The sequence below is a fragment of the Triticum dicoccoides genome, chromosome 7A (assembly GCF_002162155.2).
Source record: "Triticum dicoccoides isolate Atlit2015 ecotype Zavitan chromosome 7A, WEW_v2.0, whole genome shotgun sequence".
NCBI classification, from domain to species: domain Eukaryota; kingdom Viridiplantae; phylum Streptophyta; class Magnoliopsida; order Poales; family Poaceae; genus Triticum; species Triticum dicoccoides.
In genome coordinates this window covers 680802863-680818518 of record NC_041392.1, presented here as the reverse complement: position 1 = coordinate 680818518, position 15656 = coordinate 680802863, and the positions used below count along the sequence as shown (strand labels likewise).

Sequence of the window (15656 nt, the reverse complement as noted above, 5' to 3'; positions counted from 1 at the left end):
GGTTAGTACTCCGGGGGACTGATGCTGGAGTACCAAATCGCGCAAACCGTTGGATTGAGGAAAACAAACGGTGTCTATTCATTTCAGGGTATAGTAAAAGATCTCTGCGTAAGAAGATTAGGGACGCGAGCTGTAGTACTGTAGTTGTACGATTAGCAGCAACAGCAGAAAGGGAAGCGAGCTGTTGTGTAGTGTAGTGTAGTAGTACGACTAGCAGCAATAGCAAGGGACTAGCACCGGCAACGGTAGAGGAATGCTGTTCAAAAGCATTGCTAAAATCAGCCTCCCATTCACCCAGACAGCAGGACGAATACCTAGGCAGCCCGACAAGGACGAGCACATGGCGAGACGCAAACAAAAAAAAAATAAGGACAAGCTTATCTCAGAAAAAATAAATAAGGACAAACAAAAGGGGAAACAAATTGTTGTTGATGTCATGTTAGACCCATTTGCAAGTGATCGGGAATTGCGATTGAAGCCGGTGCACCAGCAAAAACTGGTGCTGCACCGAATCAGGAGAACCACTGAACCTGGATTCATGGCATTCCCTGGCCGTTTACGAAGAAGCAGAAAAGTAATTCACCGCAGCCGTAAGCAATGGAGTACACAGGAAACCATTTTCTTTCTTTTCATTTCATTTCTGTAAAAATGGTGAAGGGGACTTACAGTTACAGTATTCACAAAAGCCATGGCTCTACTCTACAGTTATCTGGAGCACGGTGGTGAGTCTGGGTTTTCTGTATCTCCGCAGCAGCAGCGAGGAGCACACCACGCTGACAGACGAGAAGGCCATGCAGGCGCCCGCCAGCCACGGCGGCATCTGGAGCCCCGTCAGCGGGAACAGCGCGCCGGCCGCCACCGGTATGGCCACCACGTTGTACGCCATGGCGAAGAAGTAGTTCCAGCGGATCCGGTTGAAGGTCTTCCTCGAGAGGTCGATGGCCGTGATCACGTCCTCCAGGTTGTTCCTCACCAGCACGTAGTCGGCCGCCTCGATGGCGATGTCCGTGCCGCCCCCGATGGCCATCCCGACGTCCGCCGCCGCGAGGGCCGGGGAGTCGTTGATGCCGTCCCCGACCATGGCCACTATGCTCCCGTCCTTCTGGAGCGACCGGACCACGTCGGCTTTCCCGGCAGGCATGACCTCTGCTCTCACATCCTCAATGCCAACCTGCCAAGTGACAATAACCCAGTGTAAACAGTTAGGCACCTGAGGTGGTAAGAATAGACTTAATGGGTGATCAGAATTCAGAAGCAAATCTGATGCGAACCTCTTTCGCGACAGCTTGTGCAGTCCTCCAGTTGTCACCTGTGAGCATCACTGGATGAATGCCCATCTTCTTCAGTCCTTCCACGACTACAGCGGCCTCTCTTTTCAGGGGATCGGCAATCCCCATCAACCCCACGAAACTGCTGTCATATGCCACCAGAACGCCTGTTTTTGCATTCAGTTCCAGGTCTACCAAGAAACTTTCAGCTTCCGGGGGAACGCTCACCCCATTTTCGTTCATCAAGGCACGGTTTCCAATCTGCAGTGACATTTTTATTACAGATAATCAGCAATTTACTTGGAAAGATTTATAAATACATATGCTACAGTTGCACACTGCTTTGAGGTATTGTACAGAAGGGGTGAAGGATAAATGGCAGCTTATGACTCACCAAAACTTTCTTCTCGTTGATCAAACACTGAACTCCTTTGCCAGGCACAGCAGAGAAATCTTCAGCTTCAAGCAACCATTGGGACAGTATCTGCTCTTTTCTTTGCTCAATGCCATCCTTTGACGAAGGGAGCTTGCCAAAGAAATGGAAATGAAATGCATATTCCAATACAGCCTTTGCAAGAGGATGCTCACTGCTTGCCTGTGTACAAAACAAAAACATAAATATTTTTCAACTTACATTTTTTTTCCCTTTATCATATATGGATATGCAGGCAGAAAGTAGAAAATATCCTGCCTGAGCAAGGAGCAAACCATAACATGTTTTTACCACATACTGATATGAACCATAAGAGTTATTTGTGATCAAGATTGATTGCCTCACCTCTGCAGATGCTACTAGTGTGAGGAAATCTCCTAGGTCCATTCCAGAGAAAACCTTTGCAGTTGTAACAACAGCCTTTCCTTGTGTTAGTGTCCCTGTTTTATCAAAGATCACGTAATTTACATTTTGAGCCCTCTCCAATGCATCTCCACCTTTTACAAGTACTCCATGATTAGCCCCGATTCCAGTTGCCACCATTACAGCAGTTGGGGTTGCCAAACCAAGGGCACAAGGACAAGCAATCACCACAACAGATATGGAGAACATGAGGGAGAAAACGAAGCAATTGCTAGTTCCGTCAAACCATGAATGTGGATATGCTCCCAACGATCCACATAAGAACCTACAAAAGTAGACAATCCACAAGTGAGAAACTTGAACGAAGCATTACTATGAATTTTGTACAATGTTTATTTAACTCACCACACGGAGAACGTTAGAATGGACAAGCTGATGACAATTGGAACAAAAATGCTAGCCACCTGAAAATGGAACAGTGGAATGTCAGCACCAACCAAAATAGGCATCTACAATACGTTGCAATGCTTTTGGTGAACACGCAGCTAATTCAGAAGTAAGCTAATCCTCCGAAAGTTTTACTAAAAGTTAATAGGTTCAAATAACAAAAGGAGCAGAAAGCAATGTGTGAAATGAACATGCACTTCGCGCAACATTAAAATAATAAGAGGACCAGAAGGCAACGTGTGAAATGAACATGTACTTCAGAGTTCAGACAACATAAAAGAGTAAAGTGCTGTCCTGTAAGAGGCATTGAAATACAAAAAATGGCATAAAAACAATGTCCATATGCATCATTTCAAATGTGGCAAACAGCACATCATCATGCTTTGGGATCTAAAATGATTTTAGCAAAGGTGCATGGTTGACAGAGATATTTGATACATAGTGACAAAGCGAATATGGGATATCACACACAAAAAAAAACTTACATAATCGGCGAATTTCTGAATAGGGGCTTTGGACATTTGAGCAGTTTCAACCAGAGATATTATCTGACTCAAAACTGTTCCGGATCCTACTTTCGTTGCTTGTATATGAAGGATGCCCTGTAAGTTGATTGTCCCTCCAATTACTACACTTGATACTTCTTTAGGCATCGGTGCAGATTCACCAGTTATCATACTTTCATTGATATGGCTTGTTCCCCAAACAACAACACCATCAGAAGGAACTTTCGAACCAGGAAGAACTTTCAAGACATCACCAGGTTGGACTAACAGAGCATCAATCTCCCTCTCCCCAACATATTTTCCTTCTGAATTTGAAATAGTAATGTCAGTTTGCTTGCAGTTTTAGACGAACTGCATTTGAGTACAACAGTTATGTGTGTGTAAAACTTACCTTTATCTTTCAGAAGCAAAATAGCAGTAGCAGGGACAAGTTCTACAAGCTTTTTAATAGCATCTGATGTTTTCCCCTTTGCAAGAACCTCGAGATACTTCCCAAATAGCACAAACGTAATTATCATTGCACTGGTCTCAAAATATATGGGAGGTTGAAATCCAGTGAATGCTCCGTATAGTAGTGCACAAACGGAATATACATATGATGCAGTGGTGCCAAGAACAACTAACACATCCATATTTGTAGAACCATGTCTTAAGGCTCTGTAAGCAGCAACATAGAATCTCTTGCCAATAACGAACTGTACAATGCTAACCAATATCCAGTTCACCAAATCCCCCATATGAAATGGTCCACAGTGCCTGAGAAGCAATGTACTGATGAAAGGTATACTCGGGCAGATCATACGTATGAAGAATACAGGAATCTGTTGCAAAGAGGCAATTGAATTGAGTCAGTAAGCAAGTAGTAGCATAGCAAAAGTTCGGTGTATTCTGAACAGTAGGAAGCAAACAAAATATATTACTAGGCAAAAATACCAAATATCCCTACACCTACTCGTGGTAAATTATTTTAGAAAAGTAGACGACCCTGCATTTTATTTGTTTTCTACAATACCTCTACTGTTTAGTCAATTGCCAGATTTGATGTGAATACCATGTAAGATGTCTGTGTTCTCGTTTATTACTTGCTCAAACATTGAAATTGAACAATATTGCTCTCTTATTTCATCTTATCTTGTTGGGTTTCACATGTAAGCAAAAAGAACAGTGAAACTAAAATATTTCTTTCGTTAGTTAGAAGATGCCACACGATGACAATAATATGTGAGTGTCATTTATATGCTACCTGTTGCCAACATATCATACATTCCCTATTGTACTGTAAGTTGTCTTGCCAAATACAACTATCAACTATGCCGACAGCACTATAATCACAGCACATGTATTATACTTGAACCTTTGAGCAAAACTGTCTAGGGTGAGCAAGAGAGAAGCAAAGATCAGAACTTACACTTAGGAATAAGCTAGAGCGGAGAAGATGGAGCATTTTGGAGGCCTCATGTGCGTCATTCGAAGCCCCTCTACTGTAAGGATTCTGCACGTGTGATTTGAATCTCCCATTGCTTCCCATTTCAATAGTATCCACAATTGATCGCAGACCAACAGCTTCTGGATCAAATACAATCTCAACTTCTGAGAGGGTAGTATTTACAGCAAACTGTCGCAAACCATCCATTTTCTTAAGGATGTCATGTAGTACATCTGCATCCCTCTCTGTGTGCACGCCAGTCAGACCTAGCAATATCTTATCTTGCTCGCTACTCTGTAAGAATGCAGCTTCAAAACCAGCATCCTCGATAGCCTGAACAATTTCATCCTTGCTAATGGTAGACGGATCATACTCAACTTCTCCTAATGAGGTTGCCAGGGCAACGACTGCTCCTTTTATACCCGGTTGTTTCCTTAAGATACCCTCAACTGAGTTTACACAATTAGCACATGTCATTCCTCCTATCCTAAATTGTGCTGACAATGTCTTCTGTGACTTAGGTTGAGGGACTGCAGAATCTGGGAGAATTTCAGCGTCAAATCCAGCATCTTCTATAGCTTCTATTATATCCTCGACCTGCACAGAGAAGTCCCAAAATAAAATTGCAGTTAACAAAGTGACCCAAATATGCCAAAAGATCTCGAGCCAATATGTATCACTATGGAATCAGTCATCTAAACTGGAGCAGAACTTGACATACAAGGATTAGTATACAAACTGAAGTTGAACCATTCTAGAGAAGGGGAAAAGAGGGATCAAACAGCTCGTATGATTGCCCGAGCTTGTCTTTTTACGGCCAACGGTGGGGAAAGGTTGGTCACCCTTCTCTGAGGAATCATTCCAAGCTAATTATATTCATAATCTGAAGCTAAACGGCAAGATTCCAGCCAGAAAGCAAATGGTCAAAAGGGGCGGCTCACTGCTCATGGTGGGGGAAAAAATATTCAAAACACAAGTATAACTAATAAGCTGTGATCGCAGTTTTTAAAGCTGTTGCAAAACAAGCTAAAAGTTCCATACGACCCAGACGACATCAGTACGGTGAGTACAAACTTACCATCTCATTGCCATTTTCCAGCAAGTACATGGCAAAATGGTAGTAAAAGTTTGTCACACAGTTTACTAGTTTAGTGTTTTGAAACCAATCTCCATATCACGTTGCCTGAGCCGTGCAATCTGCAATGTCAACCGTCAGCTCAGCACCTCTTTTAGACTTTCCACCGAAAAATACGATTCAACAGCTGCAGGGCCTGCAGCTCCCCCATCAGCTCACCAACCAACCAAAAGCTACTGCGGCGCCACGCTCCACCCCCCGAAATCCCGCGATCCACGATCCATCCACCAGCGACCACGAGCCTCCAACAAAGGCTACAGCTCACCAACCCCGAAAGCAAAAGGGGCTCGAATCATCAGCCACCGGCGATCGACCGATCCGGCAATCTGATTCCCAGGCGTACAGCACCGCATTTAACTGACGGCGTATTTCCGACCCGACAGACAACCCCACGAATTCAGTTCTCACGTCTATACTTGTACAGTACTAAAACCAAAAATTGCAAGCCCAATTCACCCAATCACATGAAGTGGAAGCGAGCTTCGTGGAGCAAGCGCACCAACTCCCCGGGCCTTTCGCGATAATGGGAAGCCTCCAAAAGACGCGGTCCATTTTACTGTTTTTTCTGACCCAACAAAAAAAAACGTCGCAGGCGCAGCGATTTTGTCCGCGCAAAATTACCGCCCCCAAATGCATAGACGAGCTCCGGAATGGCCCGGAGAGAGGCGCAAACACGCAAGGGTCACGGGACGCCATCTCACCTTGACGAGCGCGGGGTCGAAGACGACGCGGGCGCGGTTCTGGAGCAGCGAGACGGCGACGCGCCGCACGCCGCGGCGGGCGGAGACGGCGGCCTCGACGGCGCCGGTGCAGGCGGAGCACGTCATGCCCGTCACCCGCACGTGCGCCTCCGCCTCCTCCTCGTCCTCCTCCGCGCCGCCTCCCGCCGGCGCCGCTCCGCCCATCTCCTCGTCGTAGGAGCCCAGCAGCGCCACTTCCTCCATTTCGTCGCCCGCGCGGCCGCCCCCGGCGACCGCCGCGAGCTGGAGGTGGGCCATGGCTGTCAGAGGCAGGGGAGGCGGGCGGGCGACAGAGGTGGGAATATTTTCGTCGGAAGGGGAAGGGAGACCGGAGGAAGGAGACAGGGGGTGGGGCTGGTTTATAAACTTGGGGAAAGGCGAAGGGGAAGGACCGAAATGATTTTTATTTAGGCAAGAGAGGGGGCTTTCTGAAAATGTTACGTAGTGTTATTTTTTGCAATGTGGTCCCTCGAGGGAGGCTCGCAGTTTCGGTTTGACTTGGTTTTCGTGTTCGGTGTGGAAGTCAGCATGCGGTCCAAGATTACTACGTTGGAAATGAGCTTTGACATCTCCCAATTTGAAATATGAGCATAAGGGATTTGTTTTATCTAATTTTGCGGATTTTGATATGGGGGTATGGACTCGATAATACATTTTCGGGACTGCGTTTGGTGTGCGGTAGATTACGGTGGTTCTATTTCAACGGCATTTACTTCCTCCGTTCAGGTTTATTTGGCCCCTTTTATTTTGGGTCAAAGCTTGACTGTAAATTTAACTTAAAAAATACGAGCTATATGTCACGCAAGTTATACCATGTAAAACCTTTTTTGAATACAAATCCAACGACGTATATTTTATAGATATATCTCATATTTTTGTTAGTCATATGTATGGTTAAATTTTGATCTAGAATGTGAGGGGCTAATGAACCCGGATGGAGGAAGTATATAATTTTTGTGTCGCACCTCAACTTCTAGGTTTATCCGAAGAAAAGTATATTTAAAATCAAGTCATGGACAAAAAAAATAACGTATACGTATCCAACTATGTGGTGGCTGTTGGAGAAACATGACACTGGAAAATTCACATTTGTTTTCTGTAGCAAACGGGAAAATAAGAACACTCCCATTGCATTCGATAGAGACTATTTTAATGGGTGCTATTTAGTTTTCTTTTTTTTTTGCGAGGGGTTGTTATTTCAGTATTGTACCCCTAATGCATTAAATATGTGTTTAATTTTCTTGATACATTGTATCATATGCATTTAGATAGTATCTTTGTAAAAAGGGTAGTATTTTAGTATTGTATATCTAATGCATTAAACATGTGTTTAAAACTTAGATACAATTTTCTCGATGCATTTTATTGTTGCATTTAGATGGTATCTTTGTAAAAGGGCAGTATTTTAGTATTGTATATCTAATGCATTAAATATGTGTTTAAAACTTAGATACAATTTTCTTAATGCATTGTATCATATGCATTTAGATAGTATTTTTTTAAAGGGTAGTATGATATATTTAAAATACATTGTATTATTTTTTTAAACAACGCTAAACCCCTTCGCTCCTGCGACCAAGGCGCTCGGCTAGGGTTTCACTGCCTCTTGCCGGCGTCGGCGCCAGTCCGCCTCGTCGCCTATGGTCCTTGGACCACAGAGGCATGGTGGTTCCCGGCCTTTATCAACGGAGGGAGGGACGATGACGGTGGCGCGTCTTCGGATCGCTCCAATGCTTGTAGCCATCACTAAGTGGTCTACTGGCTTGTATGTATTTTTCACTTCGGATGTTTTGGTACTACCTTGACTATTGATGAATAGATCGAAAGTTTTCTCGGAAGTTTTGTTAGTCTCAAACCACTCCTCGGCTAAATGGAAAGATGGTCCGAGAGTGGGCGAGCTAGATCACATAATATACGTCGTCATATGGACAATGCACTTGTCTGCCCGTGCTTTTCCCTCCAAAGGCATGGTTGCCTTGACGCACAAAAAAGGTTTATAGTTAAGAAAAGGCTCCATTGGTTAAGGGGTGGTTAAATTCAGATCAGGGGAGGTTGAGTTTGGTTAGCTATAAGCTTCGGCCCGCCATGGCCCATGTCATCCCGTATAAAAGTAAAGAATACCATCCACATGCTGGTTAGAAAAATATCGTCGGGTGCACGTATCGTCGCCTGCCTGCCGCCAACACCTGGCAAACGGACCGGCGAGCAACACCTGGCAAACGTGCGGGCGCGCGATCGAGCCCGTGCCGCGTCGCGGAGGCTGCGCCAGTCGACGACGATACGGTCGCGGGAGCGGTGGGCGTGTGGGTACCCCGCAGAAGGAAACGGGTAGGTGGGGTGGGGTGGGTCGACGCGCGCGCGCGTGGTTCGTGGGTGTGGTGTGGTGTGTGGTGTGCAAGCGAAGGGAAGAGGCGACGGCGGACGGGACACGGTAGCCGAACGCCCGAACCAAACCAGGCCCACGCGCCCGATGGACGTCCGTGTAGTCCCGGCACTGACCCGTCGCGTCCGACACAAGCCGCGGAACCCATCCCTCGTGTCTCGGACGTGGTCGCGTCGTAGGAGCCCAAGGCGGCCGCCGCTTTTTATTTCTTTTTATTTATAAAACGCTACAATCAAAGCTGCCCACATACACGAGCATACGCTCATCCCGCATGAACGCACGCACGGACGCCGTGTCCCTGCGAGCATCTCGGAGAGACTAAGCCTGCATAGCAGCCTGACCACAAATCGCCTCGCCGTCCTTTTCCCCTCGGAGTTCCTCCCGCCTTCGCTGGCGCCGGCTCACCGGCAGAGGCAACGCGTGGACGTGCCAGTGCACCAGGCGGAGTGGCACTGGCAGCACCGCGTGCCTCTGCTGTACCCCGGCGCCACTCTGCCGCATGACTGGCATCTGGATCCAGAGAGGAGCCCAGTGCCGGCGCCGCCGCGGTCGGCTAAGGCGCACGCGGAGGAGGTGCGGCGTTGCTGACACCGGAGCAGCGCCGCGACGCCGCCTACGCATCCGACTCGCCGAACTGGAAGAGATGGTTCGCCTTCGAGCACGAGGAGGCGAGGCGACGCGGCGTGCGCGAGGTCGACCGCAGCGTGCCGCCACCCCTGTTCATCGTTCGCGAGGAGGACCAGGCGGCCCTTGCGGCGGACCGCGAGAGCGAGGAGGACGAGCGGCGGAGGGTGGAGGCGATGGAGGAGGAGGAGGCTAGGTACGAGGCGGCCATGGCGCAGGCCATTGCCCTCTCCGCGGCGGGCGACTGCATGCTGCCGCCGGTGGCCCCGCCGCCCCCTCCCTGACACCGCGCCAAGGCCGAGCCCGAGTCGGAGCCGGAGCCGTCCCGCGTCGAGCGCTACTCCTGGACGGGAGTACTGCGTGAATGGGCCTCCGCGCCACCGGTTTGGATGGGGGCGACGCCGGCGCAGGAGGCGGCGTACCTCGAGATGTGGCGCCAGCGATGGCTGGCCGAGAAGTGTCGTCACGGCGAGTACGAGGAGATGCTCGAGCGCGACCTTGAGGAGGAGAAGCGCGAGGCTGAGGAGGAGGCGCGCCAGGCCGTGGCTGTACAGGCGGCCGCACATGCCCCCGCGTCGGCACAGCTGCCCGCGGCCGACATCGCCGCCGCCTGGAACACGGCGTTCCCCTGGGCCGGCTCTGCGCCGACACTCGTCGACCTCACCGACCCCGAGAACGACGACGACAACGGGGCCTAGGGCAGCGCGCCGCCTCGTAGTTTAGTTTGTTTTTAGTTTTTTTTAACAATTTTGCTAAAGCACATCTAGATGTGCCATAAGTATTGCACATCTAAGTCCCATGTCCTTAATTTTACACAGAGATTTGTGTAAACATTTTCTTTCCTCTTTTTTCTTTTCCTTTCTAGTTTGATTGAGCCATTTAGATGTTAATGTGGATGTGGATGCGTGGACTCTCGCGGGCCTTCCTGGCCGGCTTTAAATGTTTAATTAAATTATTTTTATTTTAAATATGCATGCATAATTATTAATACTTTTGTCGGCGCCGTCAAAATGGATCGGGCGAGCGTACGTCGACCCAAACGCGAAAGCGGACGTCCGTGTCCGCTTGGCCAACCCAAGCAAACAAAATCACCGTCCGTTTAGATTGGCCCATTGAAATTGCTCTAACGGTGGTCGGTCGCGTGCAGACACTTCTTTTCTGAACAACCCAGCACGGCAAGTGAAGTGAAAGCAAGACGAGGAGGACGGACATGCACCGATCGCCCAAAAGCCCACCCACCCGGTGCACGCCGCGTCGCGCCCCACTCGGCCGCGATGCCAACCGGTTTGTGCATCTCCCGATCCGGCAGGTCCCAACCGCCGCACGCACCAGAGGCCATACATGGCTCAAAGCGGACGGCCTCGTGGAAGCAGGTTTTGCACCATGGTATCGCTAGCGTAGCAACACAGTCATACAGTTTTACAGATTCAACGAAGCACCTGTAGCACCAGATCCCGTGGGCTTGCATCCAGGGGCGGAGCCAGGAGGACGAGCAGGGGCCTGCCCTCCCCCAAATGATCGACAATTTTTAATAGGAGCGAGGAGTAATTACAACAAGATTAGATCAATATACGTACTCGGCCCCCCTATACTCGATCGCCGAGAGACCCTGACGATCGAGCGGATCATGGCTGGTAACGGTACAATAATAATACTGCACTAATAACTAGAATAATAATCGTCCGTCAGCTATGCCTCTTTGTTAAGACAGGCTTAGCTGCAGGTGATGGAGGGGCACGTTATGTATTCAGGTGGTTCAGCTGGGCGCCTGATCCATGCCATGCGTGAGGAGTTGTTGGCGTGCCCATCATGTGTTGTGTACGTGGGTGCGGTGCGCGGCATGAGTATGTCCCGCAACGGGTGCAGCTAGAAAATACTCCCTTCCTAAAAAAATATGAGACCGTTTATATTACTGCTTTAGTGATGTAAATACTCTTATAATACTTCACAGAGGGAGCTAATAGAGAGGCGGCATTTCGGGCGTCCCATACGACACTTAGGCCCTGTTTGGTTCATAAGTCTTAAGACTTTTTCTAGTCCCAACTAAAAAATCCCTAATCCCTAAAAAGTCTCTCCTTGTTTGTTTCCAGGGACTAAGAAGTCCCTAATCCCTCCCTATAGGTTATTAAATGACCATGTTACCCCTAATATATAGAAAAATAACAACTAAATAACACCACAGGGTGGCGGGCCAATGGGTGCATGGAGGGGCATTGTTGGAAAAGTCTCAAAAAGACTCTCCTTGAGAGTCTTCTTCATTTAGTCCCAAAAAGCAACTTTTAGTCCCTAGTAGTCCCTCCTGGTTAAAAAGTCCCTACACCAAAAAGTCTCTGGAAACAAACACCCACTTAGGCCAACTCCATCGCGCGACCTCAAACGGACGTCCGTTTTGTCCTGTTTTTGTCCCTTTGGGTAGGGATTTGGGGTCGTGTCTGGGCCTGTCCTGGGATGCGGTGGCCGTGCGCCCAGCGCGCGGCCGCATCCTTTTGCCCCATCCTGTCCGTCAAGGCCAAGAAATGCCCAAATTTGCATTAAAATTACTTTCGAACCCAAATATTTGTCTGAAAATTAAAATAATTTTACAACCCAATTGAAATTGTCTTTAATAAAATAGTTTTACAACCAAATTGAAATTGTCTTGACTGAACATAAAATGGAGAAATACATCTATTGGTTGCCAATGTGATCCCCCACGTGCTCAATCAAGTCATTTTGAAGATTCACATGAGTGTGCCAATCACGCATCTCACGGTGGAATTGGACAAACTGTTCAAATGTGGCCGGGTCTTGGTGCAGGGGCTCAATATTCTCACTGTGGGAAGTGGCCTTCTGCAAGCCTCGCGAAGACTGGAGAACGCTGCAGCACGTTGATATCATTGTGAGAACCTGCCATGCCGAAGAAAGAATGCCATATCCAAAGATCTTGTGATGCCACCGCTTCTAATATGACAGTGCACCCGTTAACATGCCCCTTGTACTGGCCCTGCCAAGCAAATGGACAGTTCTTCCACTCCCAGTGCATACAATCTATGCTGCCAAGCATACCTGGAAATCCTCTAGCTGCGTTGGTCGCCAACAATTTTTCTGTATCAGCGGCAGTTGGCTGCCTCAAGTACTCTGGCCCAAAGACCTCGATCACAGCCTGGCAAAACTTGTACATTGAGAACAGACATGTTGTCTCACTCATACGCACATACTCATCCACCAGATCGCCTGAAATTCCATATGCAAGCATGCGAATGGCCGCGGTGCATTTCTGATAGGAGGAGAATCCAAGCTTGCCAAGGGCATCCGTCTTGCACTCGAAGTATGGGTCATGAGCAATCACTCCCTCTCGAATACGATTGAACACATGCCTTGCCATACGAAAACGGCGACGAAATTTATCCGGCCTGAAGAGCGGGGTGTTGGCAAAGTAATCTGCATAGAGTAGGGCGTGGCCTCTCTCCCTGTTGCGGTTCAGGTTGGGAGCACGGCCAAGGACTGGCCCCCTGTACCGAGGAAGCTACCGTTGAATATGGTCGTGAACGACCAGTGCAGCCACCACAAGATCGTCATCATCCGATGACGAATCGTCCGATGAACAAAGGAAGTGATGGAAGAAAAACTCGTCTCCACTGTCCATACCTTTGTTGGCAAAAGGTCGAACACCTTGCGGTCGTGGTGGCGAAGAGGCCGCGATGATCACCTCGACGCAGCAGGGTGGTTGCCGGCCGGCTACAGGCCGCTCTGGAGCTCTCGTCGGAATCTGCCTCGGCCGCCGTGGTACGTCGCCGGCAGTCGTGTCCGACTCTGCCACCGGCAAGGACGGCCACGGCCAAACCTCCTTCGATCGATGACCAAAACTACGGCGGAAGCGCGGGGGTGGTGGCGGCCATGTCGAGACGTAGTTTGGTATGGACGGCGGGGGGGCTGCGCGGTGAGGAGGCGGCCGGAGAATAGCGGCGGCGCCGGCGGCGGGGCGGGGCGGGGAGAGAGGGTGAAGCCTTGGGAGCGGAGGGACTGCTAGTGTCCCCGACAGGCGGGCCAGGGGAGGACAAGCGCGCGCGTCCCGCCCGTCCGCGTGGTGTCCGTTTCACCCCAAAACCGACGCAAGTTTGGGCCGGGAATGGGTCGAAAGCGGACACAAAACGGACAAAAGTCCGTTTGCTCCCGCGCGCTGGGCCGCCTTTTTTGTCCCTTTTATCTCAAACGGACGGGGCCGGACAGGATAGGGTCGCGCGGTGGAGTTGACTTTATTTTGGGACGGAGTGGGTATCATGCTGCTGAAAGGCCCAAGCCGAAGGTTCGTTTTCATGGACGGTAGTAGCCTCGGCAACTGGTGTGTCCAGTCCGCTGGCCTGTGCCGCCGAGGGTTGGTGGAGCTTCCCTTCAGACTTTTCCAAAGTCATCTTCCTGTGCTGCCTATCAACCTCTCACACCTCAATGCAGGTCACCGGCCGGCCAGCAACGTCCACCGCCAGGACAGGGTTGCCGTGGAATGACGCTTGACGCTTGACGTACGTTGGTGACCGGTGAGTATAGTAGTACTACTACACCGGCAAAAAAAATCGCGGTAGTAGTAGTACAAGTGTAGTACCATATGATGACGATCTGGCCAGCACAGCTACCAGATGTACGACGGTTCATGGAGTTCTCGGGGATGCCTCTGTGGTACTCTCTGCCGTCCGTCACCGCCGAGTGATTCAACTCAGAGCCTTGTCCTCTGGTGGCCCGTGATGGGGAAACGATAGAAGGCCTTGGAGTGGAAGCATTCTCATGGCCAACATTTCCGCGGTGAAGAAACTACGCATTGGGTTTCCTCCTGAGGTCAAAAGACGAATTTATTTATCACCTTGCGTGAAAACAGGGCAGATTTTCAGCAGGCTTTCTTTTGCCAACCTTGTGAAAAAACCAGGTTCTGACAGTGGGTGTCCTCCTAAGGTCAAAACATGCTTCATTTCCTTGCCCACAAAAAAAAACGGTACAGATTTTACGCTAGATTTCTTTTGTGAGCCCTGAGTTCTTGGCCACTTGATCTGTCAGATCTTAGGCGCATGTCACTGTGCATTACTTTCGACATCTTGCTGCGCAAGCTACACCGATGCATGCATGATCATCAAACTTTCCATGCCTGAAGCAAGGCGGTCGACGACATGACCGGACAACCAGAGGGGTAGCAGTCAGGTCGAGCTGTCAAACATAAGCCAGTGTACATTACCGGTGTGTGTGACATGCATATCATATCAGCAGGAGAAACATGATCAGAGCATGGTGCTAGCAAAGCATCAAGCTCTGCTCCCAACCACTAATAGCTAAAATGATCAACATTTTGAGTGAAAAAACAAAAAGCAAAACATCAAAGTAACAAGCAAACATACGCTACATGGTTGCACCACCTTCTCTTTCTTTCTCTCTTTGTTCCCTGTGGTGCTGGTTAGTAGACAATGACTCAGACGTGCTACTAAATGTTTTATGCAGATTTGGTGTCCCTGTCAAGTGTCAACCATCATGACAGGAGCCTCGCTCTCATTCCCATGTCTCTTTTGGAACGACCTTTGGGAGCAAAGCTGGATTGCTATCCTGGTAGGCCCTCGTCTTTCTTGCAGCTTAATCTTACATGGCCGTGGATCAGGTTCTTCCTTGCTGTTTTGTCCTTCTGTTAGGCCATCTGGCCAACCACCAGCCGCTGAATGCTGATACCAGGACAGGGACTAGTCAAGGGCCAAGAGTCTCCTAACTTTAAAAAGCAACACCTTATCATGGAATGGAATGGCTGTCATCATGCACAACAATTCATATTGACTCGATTTTCCTCCTTTGGAAAAAAAATGGAAAATGATTCCTGGTTATCTTAGAGACATATTTAACATTTTTAGATGACATAATTAATGGTGTGTTCCTTTTTCTAGGTAAAATTTGTGCTTTTTTAGAAGATGTAGGCAAATTGAGTCTAGGCTCCGTTTTGACTCTTTTTTTGGAAGAACAACGCCGTTTTATTGCATAATGTACCCTGAAAAAGAATGTACAAATGGGTGGGGAGATCACTGATAACATCAAACAACACTTCCGAGTGCCGACGCCCGTTGGAACTTTCCATGCTCATCTCGGCAAACAACTCCATCTGCATCTTTTTTGTTTCTTGCTCGAGAAGACTCTAACTTCACCCTTGTTCCGCACCCGACAAACATGAAGATGAACATTGATGGTGTTCCGACGGGCGCGGCTATATGCCGCGTATAGCTAACCAGAAGGAGGTGTCACCTCAAGCAGCGAATTCTGCCTGCCTTCCCGTCACTATGGGTCGGCCCAGGTTAGTTTGTTTAGTACACTGTTTTCTTTCATTTGTTCA

At 48.8% G+C, this 15656-nt stretch overlaps 1 protein-coding gene across 1 annotated transcript; it reads right to left on the bottom strand.

Annotated features, from left to right (window-relative positions):
• Nucleotides 1-603: 603 nt before the first annotated feature.
• LOC119329385 (cation-transporting ATPase HMA5-like) lies at nt 604-6635 on the bottom strand. The gene is made up of 9 exons (XM_037602421.1): nt 6280-6635; nt 4426-5040; nt 3409-3838; nt 2997-3322; nt 2470-2528; nt 2047-2389; nt 1663-1863; nt 1272-1529; nt 604-1171 (listed from the first exon to the last, which is right to left on the bottom strand). Exons 1-9 carry the CDS (start codon nt 6574-6576, stop codon nt 695-697), a joined length of 3006 nt encoding a protein of 1001 aa, XP_037458318.1. The 5' UTR covers nt 6577-6635; the 3' UTR covers nt 604-694.
• Nucleotides 6636-15656: the final 9021 nt, after the last annotated feature.

Coding starts and splice junctions, on each gene's coding strand:
- LOC119329385 (XM_037602421.1), bottom strand. CDS start 6,576: ATGGCCCACCTCCAGCTCGCGGCGGTCGCCGGGGGCGGCCGCGCGGGC. Junction 5,041..6,279: donor TCGACCCCGCGCTCGTCAAG/GTGAGATGGCGT, acceptor TTCTCTGTGCAG/GTCGAGGATATAATAGAAGC. Junction 1,172..1,271: donor CACAAGCTGTCGCGAAAGAG/GTTCGCATCAGA, acceptor GTCACTTGGCAG/GTTGGCATTGAGGATGTGAG.